This window comes from Misgurnus anguillicaudatus, chromosome 14 (assembly GCF_027580225.2).
Source record: "Misgurnus anguillicaudatus chromosome 14, ASM2758022v2, whole genome shotgun sequence".
In the NCBI taxonomy this organism is placed as follows: Eukaryota; Metazoa; Chordata; class Actinopteri; order Cypriniformes; family Cobitidae; genus Misgurnus; species Misgurnus anguillicaudatus.
In genome coordinates this window covers 20790247-20816467 of record NC_073350.2, presented here as the reverse complement: position 1 = coordinate 20816467, position 26221 = coordinate 20790247, and the positions used below count along the sequence as shown (strand labels likewise).

Below are 26221 nucleotides of genomic sequence, written 5' to 3'. Positions count from 1 at the left end.
AGCAGTGTTATAAAAGACTGTCGTAGTTTATTAAGTGCCAGAAACAGAGGATGTCATGTTTAGACATGTATTTGTTATGTCTATTCTTCTATCTCTCTTGATCTCAATGGTGATGTCTTGACAGCCACACAAGCTCAAGTTGTCATGGTAGCGTTCAGAGTTTGACATGAACCTAAAGCATCCAACTTGCGGTCTGCCTTCCAACTGAGGCATACATGAGAGATTAGTAATTATGTTTGGTTTGGTTTGGGGAAATTATAGGTTATAACATGACATTTCAATATATGCATATATATTCAGCTGGTTGCCTACTGTTGCCTGGTTGTCTTTTTTGGTGCTGGTGTTGCGTTTGGTGCTGTAAGTGTGAAGTGAATTAGTAAGTGAATTGTTCACATTGTCCTCACACATCCATCACACTCTGTCAGAAAGTGACATCTTTGATTTTGATTGAACTGTGAAGGTCAGTCATTGCTCAAGCATGCAGAATCAACATCATTAATATGCATTGTAGGATTGAGACTGTGTGTGAATTATATAATGACTGTCGCAGGTTGGGGTAAGGATGCTCCAGGCACCACAAATATACAATATGTTCCATCGTTATTGTGAAATAACACTCCAGTAATGAAAGATGTTTTGCTTGACATGAATGTCAACCACGGGATGCAGAGATACTGAAAGACTTTGAACTTCTTTGAACACTAGCCCCTCCCACATTCTCTTACATGTAGTTTTCACATTATCAGATAGGCTGATTTCTGGGTGGGCAGATAAGAGGTTGGCCCGCAGGTGCTGTGGATGCGCATCAGCTGGCTGCATGTCCAGCATACTGTACGTCTGCAGCTGCAGTCAGCATTATGCCAACAGCAATACAGTTTTGATCATACGCAGGTTTTCCACATCTATTGCAGAATCTGTTTTAGGATTACATTTATGCATTTGGCAGACAGTTTCATCCAATGCGACTTATCAAAATGCGTGTTCCCTGGGTTCAAATCCATGATTTTTTGTGCTGCTAACGCAATGCTCTACCACTGAGCTATACAGGAGCACAGGATGTTCTGCAAAAAAATTAAATAAATCATAAACAAAAGTGGAACTTTTTGCTTTCATTAAGTATTGACATGATGAATAGCGGGTATTTAAAGGAAAACACCACAGTTTTTCAATATTTTACTATGTTCTTACCTCACCTTAGATTAATTAATACATCTTTTTTCAATGCGTGCACTTAATCTTTGTACAGCGCGTCGTGAATGTGTTAGCATTTAGCCTAGCCCCATTCATTCCTTAGGATCCAAACAGGGATGAATTTAGAATTTATACACTTATGGAGGAAGAGCACTTAATTTGCAGCACTTTGACCTTGGTGTGCAGTAACATCATTACTCCTGACTACTCCCCCTCTCACTCAAACTTCTTTCAATATTATTGCGCCCAGGTCGAAGTGCTGCAAACTAAGTGCTCTTCCGCCATATATAGTTCTAATTTTTTATCCACTTAGGAAAACGCCACTTTTTTGTTCCACCATACTTACTCGTGTAACTACTCATGTTACAGTCTTTAAATAGGGAAAACATGGAAGTGTTTGGTGGCTTCTAAATTCATCCTTGTTTGGATCCTAAGGAATGAATGGGGCTAGGCTAAATGCTAACACATTCACGACACGCTGTACAAAGATTAAGTGCACGCATTGAGAAAAGAGAGGTATGTATAAATTCGTCTTAGTTGAGGTAAGAACATAGTAAAATATTGAAAAACGGTGCTGTTTTCCTTTAAGTAAAAATCTATAGATAAGTTTCCTGGGTGAAATAGGCGGGCCGCCATTAGCCTTTCACTCTGCCAAGCACTTCCGGTTAGCGAGTTTGTTTTCGCCATGAGTTGTTGCAACCGCGAACAGCCCAATATGTCCCTGAGCCGCGTCGGTGTGTAACACCATCCATAGTTTACTTTTTCTGCACGCTAAAATAAACTTCAGACAGGATGACCAGGATCTCAATGATAATTTATTGCATAACTATACTTGCAATGTAAGTAAATAATTGGACACAAAATATTTATTTGAAATATTAGTTCATCAGTAATGAATTCAAAAGTGCCTGAGAAGTGAAAGCGGAGTGATACATTAAACATATAAGTAGTACCGGTTAAAGGGATAGTTCAACAGTTTCATTCCAAAAATGAAAATTCTGTCATCATTTATCCACCATCATGTTGTTACAAACCTATTCTGGTTAACACAAAGGAAGATATTTTGGGGAATGTTTGTAACCAAACTGATTAGAAGCCCCATTGACATCCGTCCAAAAGAAGAAAACTATGGAAGTCAATGGGGCTTCTGATCAGTTTGGTTACAAACATTCCTCAAAATCAGAACAATCAGAACATAGGAATGTGTTTAGGTTTGTATTAATACAGTATATGAGTGAGTAAATGATGACAGAATTTTCATTTTTGGGTAAACTGTCCCTTTAAGATGACTCGCAGTGCACAGATAAGCAGTGTGTTAACAATTTTAGTGATTGTTATTGAGATGTACCTATTGACCAATCAGAACCAAGTATTTCAGAAAGCAGTGTAATAATAACAGTGATAAAAAGTAGTCTGTTAAAGTGTAAACATCCTTTGTTCTTAAAATCATGTGTTACATAATGTTACATACGTTCTTTTGACCGCTTATAGTCTGTTACCGTGGGTTTACAGCAGCCCCGTTTGAGGTGTCAAAATCGCGTTTACCGCGCCTACGTTGCCGCTTGAACAGTTTGAGTTTACTCGCTTCATTCGCTTCATTCACCTCAAATTCTAGTCATTGAGACATTCACGCAGAAATTCATGTCATGGGAGGGGCTTCTGTGACTCTGCTCACTTCCTGTAATCACGTCACTACTAGAGCAAGCTCCTGATTGGTTAACGGCGCATTAAAATTTTTCAACTCGCGCATTTACCGCAACACTGCTCAATTCGCACCATTTGTGCGAACTAGATGCGCAAATGAGGCGGAATCGCGTCTTCATATTAACTTAACATTGAAATCACTCGCGCTTGACGCCTCTACCCCGGCTGGTGTGAACGCAGCATTATAGTTGTGTGTGACCAAATAATACTGGAGTAAAAGTATAACAACTAGCCATGGTCTCTCCTAGACCAAAAACTAAATAATATAATAACATTGCTTTCTTGTCAAAGTTCACTTCCTTTGTGCACTGCTTCAAAAATCAAACAACATGTATGATGTCACTATGTGTTCATAGTTGTGGTTTTGGTTTCATTGACTGTGTATTGATGTGTGTGTACACAGCCATAGATAAGATTGTTACTGTGTGATGTAATGTGAATATGAAAAACAGTTTTCTCCCAACGTCTCTAAACATGTCGGACTTACTGTGAGATTTACACTTCACTTACCCTTAAAGACATTTTTTGCATGTTTTTAAACATGCATGTTTTTTGTTTTTGTATTCTGGAATATCATATCAGAAACAAACGTGTTTTGTGAGGCTATGAAAAACCTCATGGCTGAGTTTAAGAAAAATCTGCAGTTGTAGAAAAGAGGAATAAAAATTCCCTAAAGTCCACTCCTGTCCCATAAAGATTTCTTTATCTTCTCGGGTTTCTATCTGAGGGAATAGTGTTTTGTCTACCTAGTCTGTGCTTGGAGCACCTGCTCTTTTGAACTTTTACCTTGCTACCGTGCTTGTCTTTATGAGTGCTTCTCCCTAGGGCAGGAATCCCATTTGATTTGATGCTAAAGGGAGAGGAGGTGACTTCCTAGGGCTTTTTAAAAAATGCATGCCGTGGGGTTTGTGTGAGATAGAATAATGAATTTAAGTACAAGTACTACTGTACAAGTCTACTTATTTGTGCCCAGAAAGTGAAATAGAGACCGTTGCTAAAAACAGGCCTGTAGACATAAGAGGGAACCCCCCACCCAATAATCTTAAACATTTGGTTACGCCATTTAATGTAAACACAACAGCTTGCAACAACCTAAGCTTTACACGTGGCTCACATGTGTATGAGTGACATGTGTTGTGCATCCCGTTTAGAAATACAGCATAAACTTTTGGCCTCATAAAGGTCTAATCGCACATCTTTTTTGGCCATTTAACGCTTACTTCTTGGCTTACACTCATAATTTAGAGTAGCCAGTAAATGTAAGACATATTTGAGCTCCATTATCACATTAGATCATAAAATCTTACCAACTAGGGCTGCAATTTAATAATAAACTCGAGGAACATCTGTGTTTACATCTACCCTGAGGAAGAGGGTAACAGTAATGGTTTTTGGCTTCTGCAGAAGCTTGCCACGTGCAGCAAAGCAGGTTTAATTATATTGGTGAGTACAGCAAAGCCTGTAGGGCCACATGATTCAACCCTGTTGACTTAGGCCACGTTTCTCCGGCTAATTACTTCACACTGCCTTCTCTTTTCACACCTATACAAAAAAGCAGCATATGCGCTCTTCATAAATCTGAGATCATAGGCATGATCTGAATGTGAGGGCTAGTTCTCCAAACGCAAGCGTGTTTATCTTTGGTGAAAACAAAGTCTAAAACATTTAGCAAACACACAGCCTAAAATCCCACTGTGGCGAAAGTCAGGTTTGTTGTTTATATGTCTTTTTGTGGTGTTTTTAATATGCTTTAAGACAAGCCATGTCAAAATTATCATTCAGCACCACTGCTGAGTATTTTCTCCATAAAATTAATTGGAGACAGTCTCACTCCCGTGGTTTAAAAACGCCTTGGTTTCATATCAGTCATATCAACCCAGTTGAACGCATGGATCAGTAGTTTGAGTCATAGATATTATGTATGGATGCCGCATAGACTTGGTGCTGAAACGATTGCAGCACTGCTGCTCACACATGCAGGGTGAGTGCTGTCACCTGTTAAAATCAGCGCTTAAAGATTCAGGTATGCATTGTGTGAAACCAAACTAAGCAGTTATATGTCTAATACTGCCGAATGTAACATCTATTTACATATACTGTATATTTATGGTCCGAGGTAGTGCGAAAGAGTGGAGAAGGGGAACAATTTGCATATCTATGGTCCGAGCTGTGCTATTGAGTAGAGGCGGGGACTAATCGCATATTCATCCACATATGCTAAATGAGGCAAGGGTGTATTCAAGCTGTTTTAAAGCATGAAGAGATTACTGTGACAGTTAAAACTTTTATATATGCTATTATGATGCTCAAAGATGCATGATAAAACCAACGCTATATTACGAGAATTCATGCATGTTTTACAAGTTGGCTAATTCGTATTAATTCATACAACCCCATTCGTAAGTTTTTGTACGATTTGCCTTGACCCCTGTGACTTTGGGGTTAAATGCGCGGTTAAGGTTTTGGTTTCGTTGTTGTGGGGGTTTTTTTCATGAGAATTGTATGTGTTTGCACGATTAACTTCGTATGAATTCATAAGAATTAGACGACTCGTAAAATATGTACAAATTCTTGCGCCGAACACATATTTTGAAATGACGAACCACAGACATGGCTACAGGGCTACATACACATTGTGACGAACTTCGAATTACGCGCCCTCGAAAAAGAAATCACCGGCCGCCACTGCTTCACCCTATGGTTTTATTCATCAAGAATAGCAAATTAAATAGTTGGGAGTTAAAAAATACTCGTAGGCATTACCTCTGTTTTATACTGGCATGTATTTTCCATCATAGATATGATGTGAGTGATTGTGTATGTCTGTCTATGTTTGTGTAATAGTAAATATTGCTTCACGAAGCAAAGGCGGAGCTCTCAAAACTGATATGATCTTTGACTGACGTAATACTTTTAGGGGTATTATAAAGTTGATTTTGTGTACACAGACAGCTGTAATTCAATGCAATGTTTATGTGTTAGTTTGCCTTTTTAAGTATCTGGTATTTTTGGTATGCTGTGGTAATAACAGAAATCTTTCTGTATCAATATGCGGTTTTTATTCAGGATCGTTTTTGTTGAACAGTGGTTTTGTTTACAAAATAACCGATTCTGATTGGCTCAGTGCAGGTACAGCTGGCGGAAAGCCAGAGTCTTTGCAGCACTGAGTCACTGCTGATAGATATCTCTCTCTCTCTCTCCCTCTCTCTCTCTCTCCCACTCTCTCTCCCTATCTGCCCACTTCTAACATAACCTGCTTTACCCCTCCCATTTCTCTCTCTCTCTCTCATTCACACGCACGCACACACACAGAGCTGTCAAAGCCCGAGTTCAGTGCATTTTCCGGCAGCAGGGATTCGATAGGAACACTGGATCACCGTTACCCTGCTTGCTTTGCGCTAAAAAAATTAAGGAGGTGCTTTATTATACAATCAGCCTTGAGCGCTTTCTCTCGATGAGAACGCATAAAATGGATATCTATTATAGGATTTACCTGCTGTTTGCTGTTTTACTTCTTCAGCCCATCATCACCAACGTAGAGGAGCTCAGGGAAACCATTTTTTGAGAACTGAAGAACAGATGATCACATTAAATAATCACATTTTATAATTTAGGTTGGACTGCTGTTTTTTACGTTGTTGCGACAATTAGCTTTTTTATACTTGTCAGTAATTTTAATGTGTTTGTTTTATCCAGACGAGAAAGAAGAAGGGGTCTTGGGCAGCCTTCCCCTACTCAGCTTCAAGATTGGACCAGTCCAGCTATCGGACAACATCAGTCGCAAGTTTGCCTTTAAGGTTGGTGATCTTAAACTTGTTCGGTACGGCGTGTTTTTTTGTGACAATAGAGGGAGGGGGTAACGGATAAACATGGTATTTAGTGTCAGGGATCTTGGCCAACTTGGATTCCTGTGAAGTGAAGACAGTTGTGTAAATTAAAGTGGATTAACGAATATCGTATCTGTCAAAACCGCAAAACTTAAGCATTGCATAAACACACGCAGTGGACTTTGCATCTTTGCATGAGTTCCTGAGTATGTTTGTTTATACACTATGTGCCAGAAAGGCAAACATAATGCCTGATTATATTTTAAATCATGATTCGTGGGTTTGAGCACACAGATCTTTAATCCGTGAATCTACAGGCTACAAAGGTCAAAAGTCACTAGTCTTGCATTATTGTCTAATGCATACTTCATACCAATTTCTACATTACAAATATATTGCCAGGATAACAATTTGAGGTTAATTCATATTTAATTGAAAAAGAGAGTTCCCTTGATCTGGCATGGGCTCTACAAACCTGATAATTCATATGCATTCTCATTTGAAATCATGGATATCTAACCCTTTGTTAAAAAAATTAAACCATGTGAAGAAACTAAATTACATCAGATGAGTCATCATGTAATATTGCAGAATTTTAAATGTGTCCTTTTCATTTAACATCATAACATTGGCTTTTGATTGATTCTAAACCTTTCAAAAATTGAATATTTTCAATGTGGCCCCAGGCTTTCAGACTCCACTAAATACATTATATACAGGTATAGTTTATTTTCACATCTTTGTCATGACTTTATAAAGACCCATAGTGCGCCACAATGCTGTTTCCCTCTGAAAGGCTGCTGTTTTGATGACTTCATTATGACTTTGAAAATAAGATTATGTTTTTGCTTGGCCCACATGTGAGGCTGTATTAGATTAGACAGGGTGCATTCTGGGATATATCAGAATTACACACCGTAGATGTGTTTTGAAGTGTGTTTATAACATAACAAACTGTAGGCGCGCTTTTTTCCATGTGTGGGAATGTGAGACCCGTTACATGTTTACATCTTTTGCCTCTGGCCCCGTGAAGCCCTTAAGGGCTGGGCTGGAGATACTCTGAAGAATCTGTGTCGTGTCTATGCAGGTCTTGTTAGGTTTCTAGTAAAACAGCTTTTTTAACACCTGGAATTTTAAAATACTAATAAGAAAGAAGCATGCGATGGATGAGGCAAAGATGAGACGTTGATGACCTTTGACCTAAGTTCAAAAGATAAGGCAGATGTTTTGCAGTTGTTAGAGCCATACTAATAATATTAATTTATGATCATTTAGATTTTTAATATATATTATGTTGCATGAGAAATATTTATTCATTTGTAATACATGTATTCATTTAATATTTTATTTTTAGTGTATGACTTTTTTACTTTGTAAGGGATAGTTCATCCAAAAATGAAGATTCTGTCATCATTTACTCATCCTCGTGTTGTTCTGGACTTGTGTGAATTTCTTTTTTCTGATTAACACAAACGAAGAAATTTAGAGAAATGATGGTAAACACACAGTTGACGGTACCCATTAAATTCCATATTTTTTATTCCTACTATTAAAGTCAATGGACACTATATGCTGTGTGTTTACCATCATTTCTCAAAAATGTTTTGTGTTCATCAGAAAAAAGACATTCATATAGGTTTAAAACAACATGAGGATGGGTGAATGATGACAGAATTTTCATTTAAAGTGAACTATCCCTTTAATGTATGATTTTTAATAGAGGTTGTATATATTGAATCTCGATTTTTGAATCAAACGATTGTTTGTTCCGCATCTAATGTTCATCCCCTGAGGAAATAGCAGAGTTAGGAGAAGAATTTTAGACCTCCAATACAGCTTCACTAAAACTCATGAATGCCCATCCACGTGTTTTTGAAAACATATCCGGAGCTGTTCAATGGTCTCTCCTACAATACTAAGGCTATCATATACTCTGATATACTTGCAGAACAAAAAAAGACTATCAGTCACAGTAAAACCTGTAGTCTCTTGGGATCTTTACCCAGAGGCAAAGGGTGTACAATGTGCTCTCCACATATCACAGACCCCTAGTTTCGGTGTGAAGCCACGTCAACCCGCTGAAGTTTTTATGACAAGCATGATAAAACTCATGAAACCGTCATGTGTGTCATAGTATATCTCTAAAAATAACTCATTTTGACACGTATTTATTACCTGACTCCGTGTTAATAATTGAGCGGGAAAGGCTGAGGTGTGTGTGTTGTGCATTAGAGCGAGTGAGTGAGCGAGCGAGAGAAACACAGAGAGAGAGAGAGAGAGTATCTACATTATAACTAGATACTTAAAGGGATAGTTCACCTTAAAATGGAAATTATGTCATCATTTGCTCATCCTCATGTTGTTTTAAACCTGTATGAATTTCTTTTTTCTGATGAACACAAAAGAAGATATTTTGAGAAATGTAAAGCAGATAGTGACCATTGACTTCCATAGTAGGAATAAAAAAATGATTGAATTTAATGGGTACCATCAACTGTGTGCTTTTCATCATTTATCAAAATATTTTCTTCATCATTTATCACAATACTTTCAAAATATTTTTTCCTACTATGGAAAGTCAATGAACACTATCTGCTGTGTGTTTACCATCATTTCTCCAAATAACTTATTTTGTGTTCGTCAGAGGGAGAAGTTCATACAGGTTTAAAACAGCATGAGTGAATGATGACAGAATTTTCATTTTAAGTTGAACTATGCCTTTAAAGTATATTATGTAACATTGTGTTTAGCTTTTTATTGCTTTTTGTTCTTATTTTATTTCTATAACTTACTATTCACTTTTAATTTTGCACTATATACTATTGTCCATTATTTATACGCAGCCCATCTGCAAATGTGTTGGCGATAAAGCACACTTGAATTGAAAATTCAATTGAAATTGAGAAAGAGATGGGGGGTGTTAGTCAGCCATTCTCTAAGCTGCTCTGTGACAGTGAACGGTTACATGTATCATGTTGCCTTCACAAAAGAAGCAGACACATCTCTGACGCAGTGCATCTTGCCCAGGGTGTCTATATTCAGGTGCTTCACCTTGATCTACTGCCACGTCTTTTATGAAATCTTTTTCAGGTGTGCCAACATCACAACTGATGTTTGGCTTCAGGGTGCGAGATGTTCTTCTGTTTCATGTACAGGAGTCTTATATTTTCTCGCTCTGTATTGTTGCAGGTTTTACATTGTGCCTGTATGTTACAGTAGCTAAATCTGTCAGTACCTGTGGTAGTTTTTAATTCTAAAATTGAGAAACATATTCTTTGTTTATTCGTACGTTCCTTTTTAGTGCCGCTGAAATATTAATGAACGCCGGTTGTGTAACGTTTCCCTCTTTTCTCTGAGGGCTGAATTGCAGAAACATGAAATACCACAGAGGTGAGTCTGCCGGCATCAAGCTCGCAGCAGAGAAATTGTCAGTTCTCAGCTGATCCAGAAACAAAACCAGGCCTGTTTTCAAAGCTTGTGGGATGTGCAGATAAGGCTACGCGGCTTTCAGATGTGTTCGTAATGAATTCACTGTAGAGTCATGTCCCTGTGGTAGGGTGGACCATAAAGCACGGCTTTGCAGCCTATCAGAAAGAGCTGTTGATGGATTCTTGGAGCAAACCTCTCTCTACAGACTCTACAGTCACTGCTGCCTGTCCCAAGTTCACCTTTTTTACCTAAATGCCGCTGGTGCTTAGCCATGAGCCTATTTTATTACCAGTTAGCATTTTATTATCTAAATAAAAGTATAGTTTTTCTCTTTAGGAGCTATTGTTGTGTTTAAATTCCACCCCGTTACTAAGACAAGACTCCCTATTAGTGTCCAAGTGTGAAGGAGTGAAGCATCTCTCTTATCAGACATATAGACCCTCAAATCAGACAGACGCCATACAGAAAGAGAGCATGTATGTGTTTGTGAAAAATACAGGGGTGGACGGAGTTGGTCTCTGTGATGCCTAGTCATTAAAAGTTACTGAAATCAGTCATTTTGTCCTTACTCCGTCATATTTTTACTGTTGTTTGGCTCGTGCTGTTAACTGCTTGTCAACATCAGATTACAGCTGCGGCTGCAACCGTACTGTTATGTTGTGTGTATGTTTTCCCAGCTGTTTGCTATTGGCCAGCTGGGCTGCAGACTTTAGTATATGTCTGTCAGCTGGAATAGGAATTTTGTGGAATTTGGGACATTTAACTGATAGGTGAAGTGAACATTGTGAGGCATCATACTTTTCCATGAGGTCAAGGATGGACTGGTTAGCATAGCATAAAAATGTCAAGGCCCTGGGAAGTTTTTGAAAATATACATACATAAATACAGGTCATTGAAAGAGCTTGAATCTATTTTATGCAAGAAGTTTTCTGGTGGAAAAAATCCATATAATTCCCTGTGTAGTGTAGAATAATATCATAAACTTCTACACTTTTAAGCACACATGCTAAACTGTTCGCTTTAAATGCTAATATCTTCTTTATGCGAATGTTGATTCATACAAAAATGCTTTTTTGCATAGTTGTGTTTGACACATTAAAAAACATTTCTAGGGTTACGTATGTAACTGTTGTTCCCTGAGACACCGCGTCTCCCTTGCCATACTTCCTGCATCCCTGTAACGCCGTTTTTGGCAATATTACAAATAGCGATATACTTATCTCGCGTCACCTCATGTTTGTCAAAAAGCCTCACCATTGGTTGAATTTGATATACACATTCAGACGCACTTACCCATGGAGGCGTCCCCAAAGTGTCACCGCAGTGACGCAGCTTGAGTTCCCTTGAAAGGGAACTGTAACAATGTGACTTAAAAGGTAACATAATGTAACCTTGCTCTCACTTGAAATGTGTCCCCACATTTAGTCCTTGAATTTGAGGGTATTGGACCTGGAAAGTCCTTGAAAGTCCTACCCCATCTGACACCCATTTGTCTGTATATTTCCTTGTAATAAAGTGTCAAATGGATTTGTTTTTCTCTGCCTGCTATCAGCTCAAGATAACTGCTACTGGGACTGTGTACATTCTTGCTGTGCCATCGGCCAATCACCGTTGTCATCTTCAGTAACCACACTATAAATAGTCACATGATATTTACAGCTCAGATAATTGGCTTAAAAACAAAAATGAACAAATATGGCAATATTCAGTGTGTATTTAGTGTACTCCAGGGCGACCTTGCGGCATCTGACAAACATCGTAAAAATCATTTATGCTCCTCCAGATATTATAGACCTCTTATGTACACAAGCACACCCTCCCTGCATAACTAATAAGGATAAAAACATAATTTAAGGATTAAAAAATTAGCTACACATGGCATATAGCTCACAGGTATACGTGTCGTATACTCCAAATGAGAAAGAGACAGAATGACAGAGACAGGATGACAGGAACGCAGAGGACTGTCATTTTCATACCTGCTGAAGCCTAAATGTCTGCTTCCTAGTTACGAAATAAAGGGAGGTAATCGCCCTGTTCCTCTCTGTTTACATTGAGCTGCTGTGGGCGGTGGCACCTGCTGTCCAGACTAACAATGCCTCTATCTCAGATGGGCTACTGTTTGATTTAACAGGTGTAGACAGCTGGACTGCTCACCCGCGGAGCTTTACAACCCAGATAAAATTCACTGTGATTATTTTTTCCTTAAACTGGAGCATTATAAGAGAAATAATACACAACTCAATCTGCTATAATGCACCTTTTTCCCTCAAACTGTGTGCTTTTGTACTGTGCCACACTTTGTATATTTTTGTCAGATTTATTACATTGGATTAAGTACCAGTACACCAAAACAAATGACTTGTAGTACATGTAAACTCATAGTACTTGGCAATGAAGGTAATTCTAATCCTGATATAATTATCTATTTAATTAAGTAGTATTTTTTTCTTGCCTTTAACATCCTTTAAAGGTGTAATGTGTAATTTTTAGAATGTTTTTTTTTATAGAAATGCAATATAATATATATACAACTATATTATTAGTGGTGTTGTATAAAGACCTTACATAATGAACTGTATTGTTTTTATTACTTTACAATGAGCCGTTTTTACAGTAGCCCTAAACGGAAAAGCGGTTCTTTAAAGCGCGTTTTGTCACTATGTTATCTCAGACAATGACTTGTTTGTCCTGTGGCGGACCAACTCTATACATTTCGAAAAAGGAGGAGTAAAGGGCTTGTTATAGTTGTGCGTAGGTCCACGTAAAACTGACGTGCTGTTAAAAATTTTGCGAGGTACACATCAGGCTACGCAGAGCTACGCACAGGCTACGAATAACCTACGCCATAGCTACAGCGTAGAGCTTACGCACAACTATAAATCGGGCTTAAGCTGTGGACTGAGCCGTTGGTTGCAATTCATAGTTTCACCTCCAGATGCCGCTAAAAATCTACACACTAAACAAGTGGTTTTAAATAACAGTCCTTCCAGAATAACAAGATTATGCGATCGCATGATTCAATGCATAATCAGCCAAAGTCTGCATATTTATGCGGGCGCTGCATTTTTTTTAAATAAGCCTTACTTTTGCCGCATAAATAGCAGATTTCTGCTCGCAAAATATGCAGGGCTTGCATGATTTTATAATCCCTGCATTTTTGTAGCAAAAAGTCATATATGTCTTAGCAGAAAGTTGAAAAATGTTGCATTTACTTCACACATGCGCAGCCATGTCCCCTGTTGTCATGGAAATGTTAGGAAGTGACGTAATTACGCAACGTGAACATCAATCAAAAGCTGCAAGTTCCCGCAGTTTTGGCAAGTTCCTGCAATTTCATCGCATAAAATTGCAAAAATTATCCCGCATATTCCATCGCATTTTTTAAGAAAATGCCCGCAAGATCAAGGATTTTTATGGAGCCTCTAAGCGGACATGGAGCAAAAATGAAATAACGTTTAGTTTCGCGTGCCCACATGAAAATATTGCGTGCGCACATGAAACTATCGCGTGAGCACGTGAAACTATCGCGTGCGCACGCGATAGTTTCACGTGTGTGCATGAAAGTTTCACGTGAGCACACAAAACTAAACTTTTGATTTTTTTTGCTCCAATGTCACCTTATGGGCTCAGTAGATTTTTTCCCGCAACAATAAAAAAACTTTATCTTGACTTGGGTTTACTTTTCTTTTACTTTGATTAAATGTTTTTACTGGATCCATCCATCCATCCAATTCCATCGCATTTTTTCATCGCGATAGCTTCACGTACGTGATAGTTTCACGTGTGCGCACGAAACTAAACTTGTGATTAAACCAAATTGTCACCTTAGGGGCTTGGTAGATTTTTGCCAGCAACAATAAAAAAACTTTATCTTAACTTGGGTTTACTTTTCTTAACCCACTGGAAAATTGAATTAGTTAGTTTAAAGCATACTGTATGTTTTTTTTTTTATTATAAAAGGTTTGTTTTCTGAAAACATATTTTCGTGGATGATTAAATGTTTTTTACTGGATCAAAGACAATGATTGGTTTTTGCCATGTGCAGTATCTCCACAATGCTGTCAATAAGGCCACTGGAGCTTTGCCAGAACCAGATACTATAAACGTAGCTGTAGATTGTGTTGTGCTGTGTAAATGGGTCAGTGTGGAGAGCGAGACAGTAAATGGATATTACACTCCAAGGAAATAACCAGCTGTAGTTTTCATTTTGACCTGTTGAAATATGCTACCCTAACTGAAACAGGACCCAACAAGCACATCGATAACAAATGGGACAATCTTACAGATTTGGTCCAGACTATATCATACACATGGCTATCTTCACCCATTATTTGACAAATGATTGTAGCTAATGGTGCCTGCCTGGGCCACACCTCAGTGCCAGTGTCATGGGAGACAGAGGGCTCTTGGCACCGCGAGAGACAACAATATCACATTTCACTGAGGCCTGTGCAGCTGACCCTGTTTCATGTGCAATAAAATTAAAAGGCCGATTGAACGTCACTTATCAAATCTTATCGACTGCTTGTCTGGTGCATTGCCATCACTTGTACCAAACCAGGACATCATCCTAGTATGCTTTTGTTTTCTTCTACTCTTAAGATTGTTCCCTTAGGCTAGTTTTATGCTTTGCTGTGAAGCACTTCATCTTCTGGAGGTTGATGGAGGTTGATGGTCGTTCTTCGCTTAGGAGAAAATTGAGCTCTGTGTGAAAAATTCTTTACAGTACGCGAAATTTCTCTTCACAGACCAATGATGACAATTAGGTCATAATTAAGCCTTGTATAAATATAGACCAGAACTGACATACAGTACTGCGTGATGGGAAGTCCCTATAGCTCTTGCTTCATTTGACATTCTGGTGAAGTACAGTATAGAAGGAGGTACCTGTGTTTGTTTGGATAGAGGAGGACATGGTAGTTAGAGGAGGTTGCGTAAAGACAGATCAGACAAGAGCTTGACATGTGAGGCCATTGTAAACACAAGTGTCTGATCTAGACCACAACGGTGTCTCCAAGATACACTTGAATTCAGGCTACTATTTTAACCCACCTTTGTGGAGGTGATTTACTGTACAACGCATTACTCGGTCGCAAAAACCTGTTTTGTTTACTAACACTACTGGCTGATTTAAGAGAAGCTTTCCTGGCACAAACTACTAGTGTAGTTTCCAGATCTAGACTGTGAATTTTGATCTTGTAGAAAGTAAAGTTTGCATAAGATTACTAGTGACAAATTGACAATTTAACAAATTGGCCCTGCTTCAGTTAAATAAATGCATCATTTGTCACACCTCGGTACAAAAAAATGTCAAATACTTCTCACGTACCTACGAACTTGCAAATGGAGGTGTTACAACTGATCATGATTTCCACACTGGTGGGGTTAGTTACACAATAATGCATCAGCTACTTTTAAGTAAAACAAACATTTAAAGTGCCAACCAAGATCCATTTAATAATCCCCAGAGAAACAAAGCCTTCTCTGTAAAATGCAGACAGAACCCTCAAATAAATCAATAGTAAGGGAGTGCTTGACAGTTTCCTAGGGGAGAGGTTTTATCAAAGCAAGAACGCTTTTCTATTGGCAGGTACAACGGTAAGGCTTGTGATAGCAGGGCATGTTTTTTATGCCAGACATCTGTAAGTTGAGAAACCTTCACGATGTGAACAGCAGAATGTTTTATTTGATTTCCTGTGACATCAAATGCCTGTTTGGTTTGCAGGGATTTTTAGGCGTGCACACAACATGCAGTATTTTTAGTGAAAGAACAGAAAACAGACACTTTTTGTCATTTCAACCACAGCAGTGCAGTACATAGTGAAATAAAACAATGTTTCCCCAGGACATTGGTGCTACATACACACACAGAACTATATAAACACAGAGGACTACAAAATATATTAAAGCAATGGGCCCCAAAAAGCGGTGGGTTACCAGTGCATTTTATAACGCATCGTGCCTAACAACGCCCCTTAGCTGTTATAAAATGCACTGTAACCCCACTGCTTTGCGGGGCTTATTGCTTTTATAAAATGGTTACTTCACATGCATAACGTTAGCAGGATTGCATAAAATAAAACACAAATAAGTTGTAATTATATTAGTACAAATATTACTCTTATGCCAAACAAAGTAGTTTCTCAGAATCAAGTGTGGCTGCAACAGAGCACAGTTCACAAACAACAGAGACGCAGCAAAGGCACAATGAAAATATGAGACTGCTGTGTTTATTTTATAAATCAAAATTCATCTAAAATATACATTAACATTTATATTGTGCAACTGTTGAAGTGATAATCAAATATGCGTGGAAGCATGCTTAACTTTAACTCTTTCCCCGTCAGTGTTTGTTTTTTAAGTTGCCACCCAGTTTTAGTTAAATGGATTCTAGAAAAATTATCTTCTTTAAAGAAACATAAAATATATCAAATGAAAGAACAGACGCTCCACTTAAAAAAAAAAAAGTTTCATCCTACCTTCATTAGTTCTCTTACCACCTGTCAAATTTTCTGCTAAAAGCGGAGATAATTCCATTTTTGTGAATAACTTTTGTAAGAGATCAGATTCAGAGCCGAACAGTACTACACTGTGTTTTTTTAGTGTTGAGTGAATGCGTCAGTGTTTAAGTTTGGTAAGATCGCCATCTAGTGGATAATAGCGGACCTATGAATTTAAGGTAGAAACTCCTCAGAGAACGTTTTCTCTTTATTGACGAGATGACTCAGCTATATTTATTGACATTTATCTGGATATCGCTATTAATTATGCAATTGTAGAAACATGTAAAAATATGATTAAAGACTGTGGTGTTTATTTTCATAAATAAGTACGTACAGTTGCGCAGTGATACTTATGTAATGCGGTCTGAACCGTGGGGTTACATGGGGTATTTTATCACGGCTTAGAATGCGTTTCAACCAATCAGAATGAAGAACCAGAATGGGCTGTTTTATAAATATATTTTTTTTTACTTAGCAACCTGGCAATTCAGTCTGTGAATAAAGACAAACAATGCTATGATCTAGAACGAGGTTATGTCAGTCTATGTGGTCTTGTTATTCTGGTACATTGGAGTCATGTTGATTCATTCTCATTAAATGTGTTTGCATGATGAAACTCAGAGGACAGGTCTTTGTTCTTCCTAGACACTTTACATAGCAAGCCTCTTTATCTGCATATGACTGTAAATTTGGTCTATTTAAAACCAATCCGGTTTATCGGGTTACCTTTTTGTTTCTATTCAAAAATATAATTTGTTTCTTATAATCTGTCTGTGAGGTCAATTAGCTAACAGATCTTTAGTCGGTTTATTATTTGGTTGTATGAAGCTAATGTTGGCACACCCAGGTGACCAAGTTGTTGCCTCATTCAAGGTCTTTTGAGAAGATTAGCAAAAGTAAAACTGCTGAATTGCAAACAGCATCATTTTTATAGTATTACTATAGGTTTCAGGGATTGTCAGATAATGGATAATGACACACCTTATCCATTCAGGAGAACTTGCTGTGCATGGGACGATGTGAAACTGTGTCTGTGTATTTGTTTGGGCTTTTTGCATTGTTGGACTGGTTTGGGGTCAACAGTCAAGTCAATTTTGGAAACATTAAACAGATAGTTCACTTAAAAACAAAATTCTGTCATTAAACTCACCCTCGTGTTGTTTTAAATCTGTATTAATGAGTTCCTTTATTCTGTTTATTCTGTTGAAGAGGATATTTTGATGGATGATGGTAAGCACACCGTTAACAGTATTGACTTCCATAGTATTTGTTTTTCCTACTATGGAAGTCAGTGGGTAGAGTCAACTGTGTTCTCACCATCATTTATCAAAATATCTTCTTTTAGGGGAACTATTCCTAGAGGTTCACATTAATGTAGAGACCTGCTGGATTAGCTAAGATTTTTCAGATGTCATTAAGCAGAAGAAGTATTTTCTAGTATTGCGTATATATAGCAATCCTGTGATTGTTTTTGATTGAGTTTGAGTTTAGGATTTTGTAATGTATTCAATTCTGTTTGCTTCTTTTGCACTTGGCAACCTACATCATTTAATACATTTTCATACAGTATTTCTTGTCTGTTGGGTGTTACACTATTATGCACAGTCCCCATGTAAAAAAATACTGTAGTATACTATAGTAATACTTTGCTAATGTTTACTCTGGTATTCCTTTGTATCATTTACATTAAATTGATAAACTGTAGAAAATACTGTAGTATACTTTAACATTTATTATGGTAAGGTTAAAAAACAAGTACTATAGTATCTTTGAATCTACAGTTTATTATAGTAAATACTACAGTAAACTATTTTTATATGGGTCTAAATCATTGATTCTCATCCTGGAGGTCCACTAGAGGGCCTCAACAAACTTCCAATGAGGCCTCAAGATTACTTAAATTATTTAAAGGGGACAGACATTTCACAAGACTTTTTAAAGATGTCAAATAAAACTTTGGTGTCCCCAGAGTACATATGTGAAATTTTAGCTCAAAATATCATATAGATAATTTATCATAGCATGCTAAAATTGCCACTTTGTAGGTGTGAGCAAAGTGTGCGTTTTGGGTGTGTCCTGTTAAATGCAAATGAGTTGAACTCTGCACTAAATCGCAGTGTCGTGATTGGATAGGGCAGATAAAAGGGATGTTTAATCCCCTTCTGACATCACAAGAGGAGCCAAATTTCAATGACATATTGTTTTACATGCTTGCAGAGAATGGTTTACCATAACTAAGTTACAGGTGTTTTTCTTTTAACATTTTCTAGGTTGATAGAAGCACTGGGGACCCAATTATAGCACTTGCCACTTAAACATGGAAAAAGTCAGATTTTCATAATATGTCCCCTTTAAAAAGACAAAACAAACATTAGAATAAGCTTAAAACAACTAAAACCAAGATATGTGTTGTAAGTTATACGAATTTTTCTATTTATGTCAAGCTCTTGTATTTTTTTTTTCAAAAATTGTGAGCGGGGTCTTCAAATATTGTTGTGGCAATAGGGAGTCTTGAAGTGAAAAAGGTTAAAAACCCCTTGTCTAAATAATTCTGTGTTGCCCCCATGTGGACATGTTTGGAAGCGCAGTGTTTTGGACAAGAGTTCTTTACTGTCCCACCGGTATATTTTGGGTGTCTGTGCATCACACAATAGCTGTTATGTATGTGAAATGTCTCATAACATAGCACAGTCACATTTCTACTCACTGCTATCTTTTCAGGATATTAATGCACAATATTGACCTCTCAGATAACTCATTAAATCTGATGTTAACCACATCACATCTAACCGATCAGATTGTCCAAAAATTCACCTTCACATCTGACCCAGTCATCTTCATGTAGTCTCTTCTCCTCTTTTTCCAAAACCTCCACCACCCCCCACCCTATCTCTGAGGGTTCTTGAGTATTCTTCAACCTCCAATGCAGACGATACTTTTTAGTAGGTAATTCATAGCACCTTTTTTTGCTTGTACTGTATAACTGCATGTTTCCAGTTAACTCCAGACTACTAGATACATTATACAGTAACTTTGTCTGGTTTTGCATGTTCTGTCCAACCCTTCCTTTTTACCAATTTTCTCCAGTTCAGGATGATAAGTCCTTTGACAATATACTGTATAAACGGTCTCTTATGCTATGTACACACCAAACGCGGTGCATCGCTACTCACTCTAGATTAGTCGCGGGATTTGACTTCATGTCAGGCGAATTTTTATAAATAGCTCAAGTTGAGTATTGTTAACTTGGGCGAAGACGCGTTTGAGACGAATAGCGCGTGTTTTCGCGCCAAACGCGCCGCCCATATTGCATCATTCGCTTCGCCCCACGTGAGGACACGTCTGATCGTGTCTTTGCGTTGACTTTGTATGTAATCTATGCAAAATCGTTGAACTCGCTTTTGGTGTGTATGCCCCATTAGACTGGAGACATCTAAAGTAAAGATTATGTCATTGCATGTTAAATCAGTTTGCTTGCACTTAACATGTCCCAGAAAAGCCTCAAGTGATAATACATTTGTATTCACGCTTGTATGCATGTCTGTCAAGCTTGTTTTTCATGCACAGGCTGAAATTCTCATTTTTTACTTTTACAACTTGAGTGTATTTTTGCATGTGCTGTATTTGGTCTGTTTTGCATGTTCTGGTTTTCCTGTGGTTTACAGTTACAGTGCATTCTGAAGTGAGACTGTAGGGCACATCACTAATATTCGTTTTCTCTGTTTTTCTGTTGCAGGTGTGGTCTGAAAAGGAAGAAGAGGAAGAGGAGGAAGAAGAGAGTGAGGATTTAAAAGGCGGTATTGCTTTCTGTTTGCAGGTAGAGCACGCAGGAACGCGAACGTATTACTTCAGTGCAGACAGCCAGATGGAGCAGGAAGAGTGGATCCAGGCCATGAATGAAGCTGCCAGTGTCCAATATCAGACTACGCCCAGGTACTGGATACTGTACAAACAAATTAAAGGGGTTGCATGCCCTCTAATAAACACCCATATTATTATTATACACGTTAGTCAATATGGTAACATTCTCTGAAGTAAATGGCCCCAAATCTCTTTATTTTTCTTGCTATCCTGCAGAAATCAATCTGAACCCATTTCTGCAGCCGACCAAAACGACACGGTAGCCAAAAGACTCGAACCCAATTCTCATTCTGAGAACAACGGTCAGAGGCCACACCCCCATGAGCCTGTCAACCATGAGCACAATGGGGTGGAGACCAGAAATTCCATGCCCACCACCCCGGTGATCCCAAATGTAGAAGGCAGGATAGGGGAGAAAGGACGCTTGGCACCACATCAACCCAACGGATGGGGTAACTACGGTCCTTCTAACGGTTCTAGATACCAGTCCCAAGAGAACATGAGGGATGTACGGGACCCGCACGAGGAAAACGTAGTGTTGCGGAGAGGCTTTGTGCCAAGGACGGCACCGGAGAGACTCGCCCAGAGAAAAAGCTCTATGACCCAGCTGCAACAGTGGGTCAACCAGCGCAGATCCGTGGTGCCACCAGATGATGGGCGCAGGTGAGAAAAACATTTTGAGGTTGATTTTACCGGTAAAATGATTGCCACCTAATGCTTTTACTTTTCGTCTGCTCAGTCCATCTAGGTATTACACAGTAAACCGTGGTATGTCACCGGATTACTACAGTACGTACGGCGGGCCTCCATTTGTGGAGGAATATCCCCTGTACCCACCAGGAGTACGCCCTGAAAGCATCTGTTCCATGTCAGCTGCGTACGATCGTCCGCCCCCTCGCTGGTCTGCAGAGGAGAGAAGGCGATCATTACGAGACGGACCCTTATATGGGCAACCTCGAGACCCTCAGTGGATAATGGGACCCCAGGGCCCTCATCCAGGCTATTACACCCAAGTAGATGCAGCACAGAACTCCATGCGACGACTTTCCATTCAGCCGCGATCACGGTCCGTTCCTCGTTCACCTTCTTCCTCTTCAGGAGGACCATACTCTCCGCACAACTTTGCTTCGCCTGCCCGGTCGCCCAGTACCAGGTTTGATCGAGTGCCTGGTCGCATAAGAGAAGATGGTATTTACGCTAACCCTGCGGTTTACGGCCTGCGCAGGTCCCTCAGTTCACCTAAGGTTAAACCCTTCTACCCTTTATAAAGATGCTAATATGTACCATTTAGGTACAGATATGTATATATTTGGACCAATATGGGCCTCTGAGGTACTCTTTTAGTGCAACTTTTGAAAGGGCCCTGCCCCATACTTTGCAATACTTACAATAATCAATTCTTCTTTCAGTATGATTTCCCTGGAGATCGCCGCTCTTACAGCCAAGGCATGTACCACTATAATTACCCAGCATCCCCCTCTCTCCATAGTAAAATGGTAGGTTACATTTTTTTTGCATTTGTGCATGTGTTAAGCTTAGCATAAACCAAAAACTGCCACTGCTAATTTGTGTTTAGCACAAATCAAGTGTAACATGCGTGTGAGCTCCTAATCTGCCTGTGCTTGTACACGTGTATGGGCATAACATAATATGCTTCACTATGTGATAATTAATGTGATGATCAGCGCGTGTGTGTCCTCACCTTGTTTTGGTCTCTGTCTCGCCGTCTGGTGCTTTGCGGGTGTTTCTGTCTGTGTGTGCTGTATGCTGCTGCGTTTGACACACTGGGCTTTGCTGACGCGTCACTGCATACATCAGGAGGACATTTTAGACCTGCAACTTCAGAGGAACCTGGAGTACCTAGATCAGCAGGTAGGAAGCTTCAACTAACTACTAATGGGTTTCTATGCCGACAGCTTATATAAACTACAAAACCGAGTTACTAATATGTGGAGCTCCATTTGCAGAGCATGGTATTAGTTCAAAGTAGGGGTGTGACGGATCACAAAACCCATGGTTCGGATCACATTACGGTGTTTGAGGCATGGATTGGATCATTTTTCATATCAGCAAAAAAAGGGGTGGAAAAAATCTAATAACAAATAAAGAAATTACAAACATTTATTAAAAAAGAACAAAGTTGCGCATTGTTTGATCAACATTAATGACACAGACTTAAGTAGGTTAATTGAGGTTACTGTCTCTTTAAGACCAAATACTGGTTTCTGACAATAATCTATACATACACTTAAGACATAAACAAATGTTTTTTATTAGAAAAAGAATATTGTGGAGATCATTTTGTTTGTATGTGCCCGGTCAAGAACAGAACGATTTTAAGTTCGCTTGCTTTTTGAAACGCGTCTCTCCGTGTGTGCACTACTGAGTGCACTTAACTCTTTCACCGCCAGCGTTTTTTAAAAAAGTTGCCAGCCAGCGCCAGCGTTTTTCATGATTTTCACAAAAGTTTAATGCCTTCCAGAAAATGTTCTTCTTCAAATATATAAACATACAATATACCAAATGGAAGAACAGACCCTCTGCTTTCAAACAAAAAAACCCTGTTTCATCCTACCTTCAGTAGTTCTTTTGTAATCAGCTTTTGAATATGGGTAGGTTTCTGCAAAAACACCACATTTTGAGCAAAAAGCTGAGATAATTCCATTTTTGTGACGGACTTTTCATAGAGATCCCATTCAGAGCGATCTTTAAAACAGACACGGACATGCAGCAGCTTGCCATAGGGCAATACTTCCAGTTTTAAAAAGTTGCGGAAGGGCACCTAGTGGGCACCTAGTGGATAATAGCGGTATTGCGGAAAGACGGAAATACTCATCATTGGCGGGGAAGCGTTTTCTCTTGATTGACGAGATATCTCGTCAATGGCGGGGAAAGGGTTAAACGTACGCACGCACACGGACAGAGGGCAAATTCCAAACGGCTCATAAATAGTCGCCCCACATGAAAACGTTACTTTGTTTTTCATTGCTTTATTCGCCAAATTGTATTTTAATCGACTACAGCATGAGACACAGTAGCGCAACTCTCTCTAAAGTTTACACATCAAGAGTTCTGATCTTTGAAGGGTGTAGGGATGATCACGTCTGACTGAAGCTAGACCAGACACATTCAACTGGATGTGCGTCTGTGCATACAGAAAGCTGCTTACTTTAGCACCTTTTTGTGATTAAATTGTTTAAAACTACTTTAATGTTAACATTTGCAAGCCTTTGAAACACGTGCAAATGATAAACATTCCCTATTTAAATTTGCATATTAATCTGTGAATAGCATGCGATCCGAACCATGGGTCGTGATCCGTACGGCACTATTTCAAAGGTTTAAACCCCACACACATTATGATAAAAATGTACCTTAAATGCACAGAATGTATGTCATTATAAATGCAGGGTAGCTCATTGGGTTTTCAAACGTCTGTATTGTTAAAATAACAGTAAGGATTGTGCCTAATGCAGAACAGACTGACTGGTGTTTGGATGGCCACATCAAGTAAACAGCCACATCCTAAATGTACTCATGGTCCTCTCACACATTTTTAAAAGCACCTCCTCTCACAATCACTGTCCTCTCGTCACTGTCTCTCCTCTATGTTCTTGTTTTTGTAGCAGGGTAAGTAAAGTAGATAAATTAAGGCTACTAAAATTATATTTACGTCAGTCACTCCCCAGCAAGCAATTTTTGGCTTAAACAAGGCTCTTAGTTGTGAAAGTCTAATAGATGTTTAACTATAGCCTAAAAATAGACTATTCGTATATACGCAAACACCTTAAACACCTGTTGACTTTGCTTACATAATTGATATACAGTACATTTCTAAGTTATTTAGTCAAAAACAGCATGTAACTAATTTTAAAGTTATTTAGGGTAGAATTGGGTTACTCATAGCCAGATTATATTGGGTTTATAGTTAGCCGTCTTGGTTTTTGCTTGCTGGGTCATATTTAGAGTCAGATGTATAGCCAGGTGAATGATGGTGTGTTTTGCCATAGATGACAGAGAGTGGTCACCTAATCGGCATGGTAACCAGAATGGTTGAACGTTCTTCTCCTCGTGCAAAGCTATTTTCACAAGTAAGAAAGGTGCAAGTCTTCTGGAGAGGCAGAATGCTGTCGCTTAACCACTGACCTCAGTTCAGCCTCACAGTTTGAGGCTTTCTGATGTTATAACAGTGCCTGTCTCTCTCCGTGCTTATTTAGTGAATGTGGCATGTTCAATGTTTCGATAGAACTTTAGTTATAGTTTTAGTTTGATCTATTAGATGCACAATCTTCAGTTTTGGTTTTTTTATTACATTTTGTGTATGAGAATCTCTTTATTTTCAAGTGCTTGTTTGCCCAGTATCCCATCTTTTGTATTTTGTTCATTGTATATTTTGTACAGTCTTGCTGTTGTTGTCTGTGTACTGTATTTGTCTTATTCATTCATTCACATACAATAAAGCAAAACGGCCATTTTTCTGTGTATAGCAGTGACACAGTGGGGCACAAAATTTGGCAATGTTTTTTTGTTGTTGTTGCTGAATAACGCAAACAGCACACTTTCATGCAATGACTAATGATTTCTATTATTGCTGTTTTAAGACTCAATTAAATCAAAATGTATGTTTTTTGTCTGTGTTTTATGTACTAGTGTGCAGTATTATATTCACATATAGACGATATGTGGTTATTTTACTCAGCTCCCCATCAAAAACGTACTTTTTGAATAGGAAGTGCATCAACACAAGAAAAAACTCTTTCAAGTGATTTCATTGGGTCTTTGAAAAAGTTTATTTATTTATTATTATTAATTATTATTTACTAACCAATGTTCATGAATTGGTTAATTCATATTCATGAACTGGTGACTTGTAAACCAAAATACTTCTTTTCACTAATATTTTAACTCTTATGTCTCTTTCACTGCGGTCGTAGGTGCCTCCATTCCATGAAGTGTATGGCGACTTACATCCCACGTTAAAACTTAACGAGATCGAAACAAGTGTAAGTCATTTTTCTGCTTAAAAGCAAATGCATAACTTGTGAAATACGCCTACATCCACAGATTGAAGATTTTGCTCTTTACTTTTGTCTCTGAACAGAAATTACTCAACCGTCTTTGTGAACAGAATCGACTAGTGAAAGAGCAGGAGACTGTAGTTCATCGTCTACGAATGGAAAAGGACATTCATTTCTTTTATTTACCGAAAGCCTAAAAGGCCTACAGTAATCTCACAGCACACTGTTTTCTGTCATTTCCAGGACAGCCTAGAGGGGGTGCTGGTGGCCACACATCAGGAGATGGAGCTGTACAGGAACCAGCCACTGGCCATGGAGAAACTTCAGCTGAAAAAGGAGAGTCTTCAAAACAAACTGATTAACATCAGAGGAGAACTATCTCAGGCTTCAAGCGTAAGACAACTTGGTTCATGAATGATAAATTCTGAAGATAAACCATATCCTGTTTTATATAAAATATGATGTAATTGCATGTGAATTGGTTATAGATCTAAATGTAGATGTTTCCACATCTTCACAGGCTTTGACCACCACTCGAGTGGAGTTTGAGGCTCTGGAGGACGAGGTGAACGCTATCCACGGTGACTTATGGGAGCAGCTGAATGCTGGAGGGCAGGTACATTAAGTTCTGCCTATTCGTGCAATCATCATCACGATGTTCATGTTGTCATCATCATAGTCATC

The 26221-nt window shown here is 38.6% G+C and overlaps 1 protein-coding gene across 18 annotated transcripts in view; it reads left to right on the top strand.

Moving 5' to 3' along the window:
- Nucleotides 1-26221, top strand: part of plekha6 (pleckstrin homology domain containing, family A member 6) — a 103237-nt gene that overhangs the window by 62823 nt on the left and 14193 nt on the right. For 9 of the 18 annotated variants that reach the window (XR_012373210.1, XM_073876032.1, XM_073876033.1 and 6 more), the window contains 11 exons: nucleotides 6592-6692; nucleotides 20395-20591; nucleotides 20736-21182; nucleotides 21259-21763; nucleotides 21929-22015; nucleotides 22338-22391; nucleotides 24530-24610; nucleotides 25454-25522; nucleotides 25621-25705; nucleotides 25785-25930; nucleotides 26058-26153. Coding sequence is in view for 17 of the 18 variants with exons in the window: in XM_073876032.1 (XP_073732133.1) it covers nucleotides 6592-6692; nucleotides 20395-20591; nucleotides 20736-21182; nucleotides 21259-21763; nucleotides 21929-22015; nucleotides 22338-22391; nucleotides 24530-24610; nucleotides 25454-25522; nucleotides 25621-25705; nucleotides 25785-25930; nucleotides 26058-26153 (1868 nt within the window). In the remaining variant the exon portion in view is untranslated. Of the gene's footprint in view, nucleotides 1-6180; nucleotides 6510-6591; nucleotides 6693-19289; nucleotides 19605-20394; nucleotides 20592-20735; nucleotides 21183-21258; nucleotides 21764-21928; nucleotides 22016-22337; nucleotides 22392-24529; nucleotides 24611-25453; nucleotides 25523-25620; nucleotides 25706-25784; nucleotides 25931-26057; nucleotides 26154-26221 lie in introns of those variants that run through there. The other 9 variants (XM_073876029.1, XM_073876027.1, XM_073876038.1 and 6 more) reach the window with 8 other exon arrangements.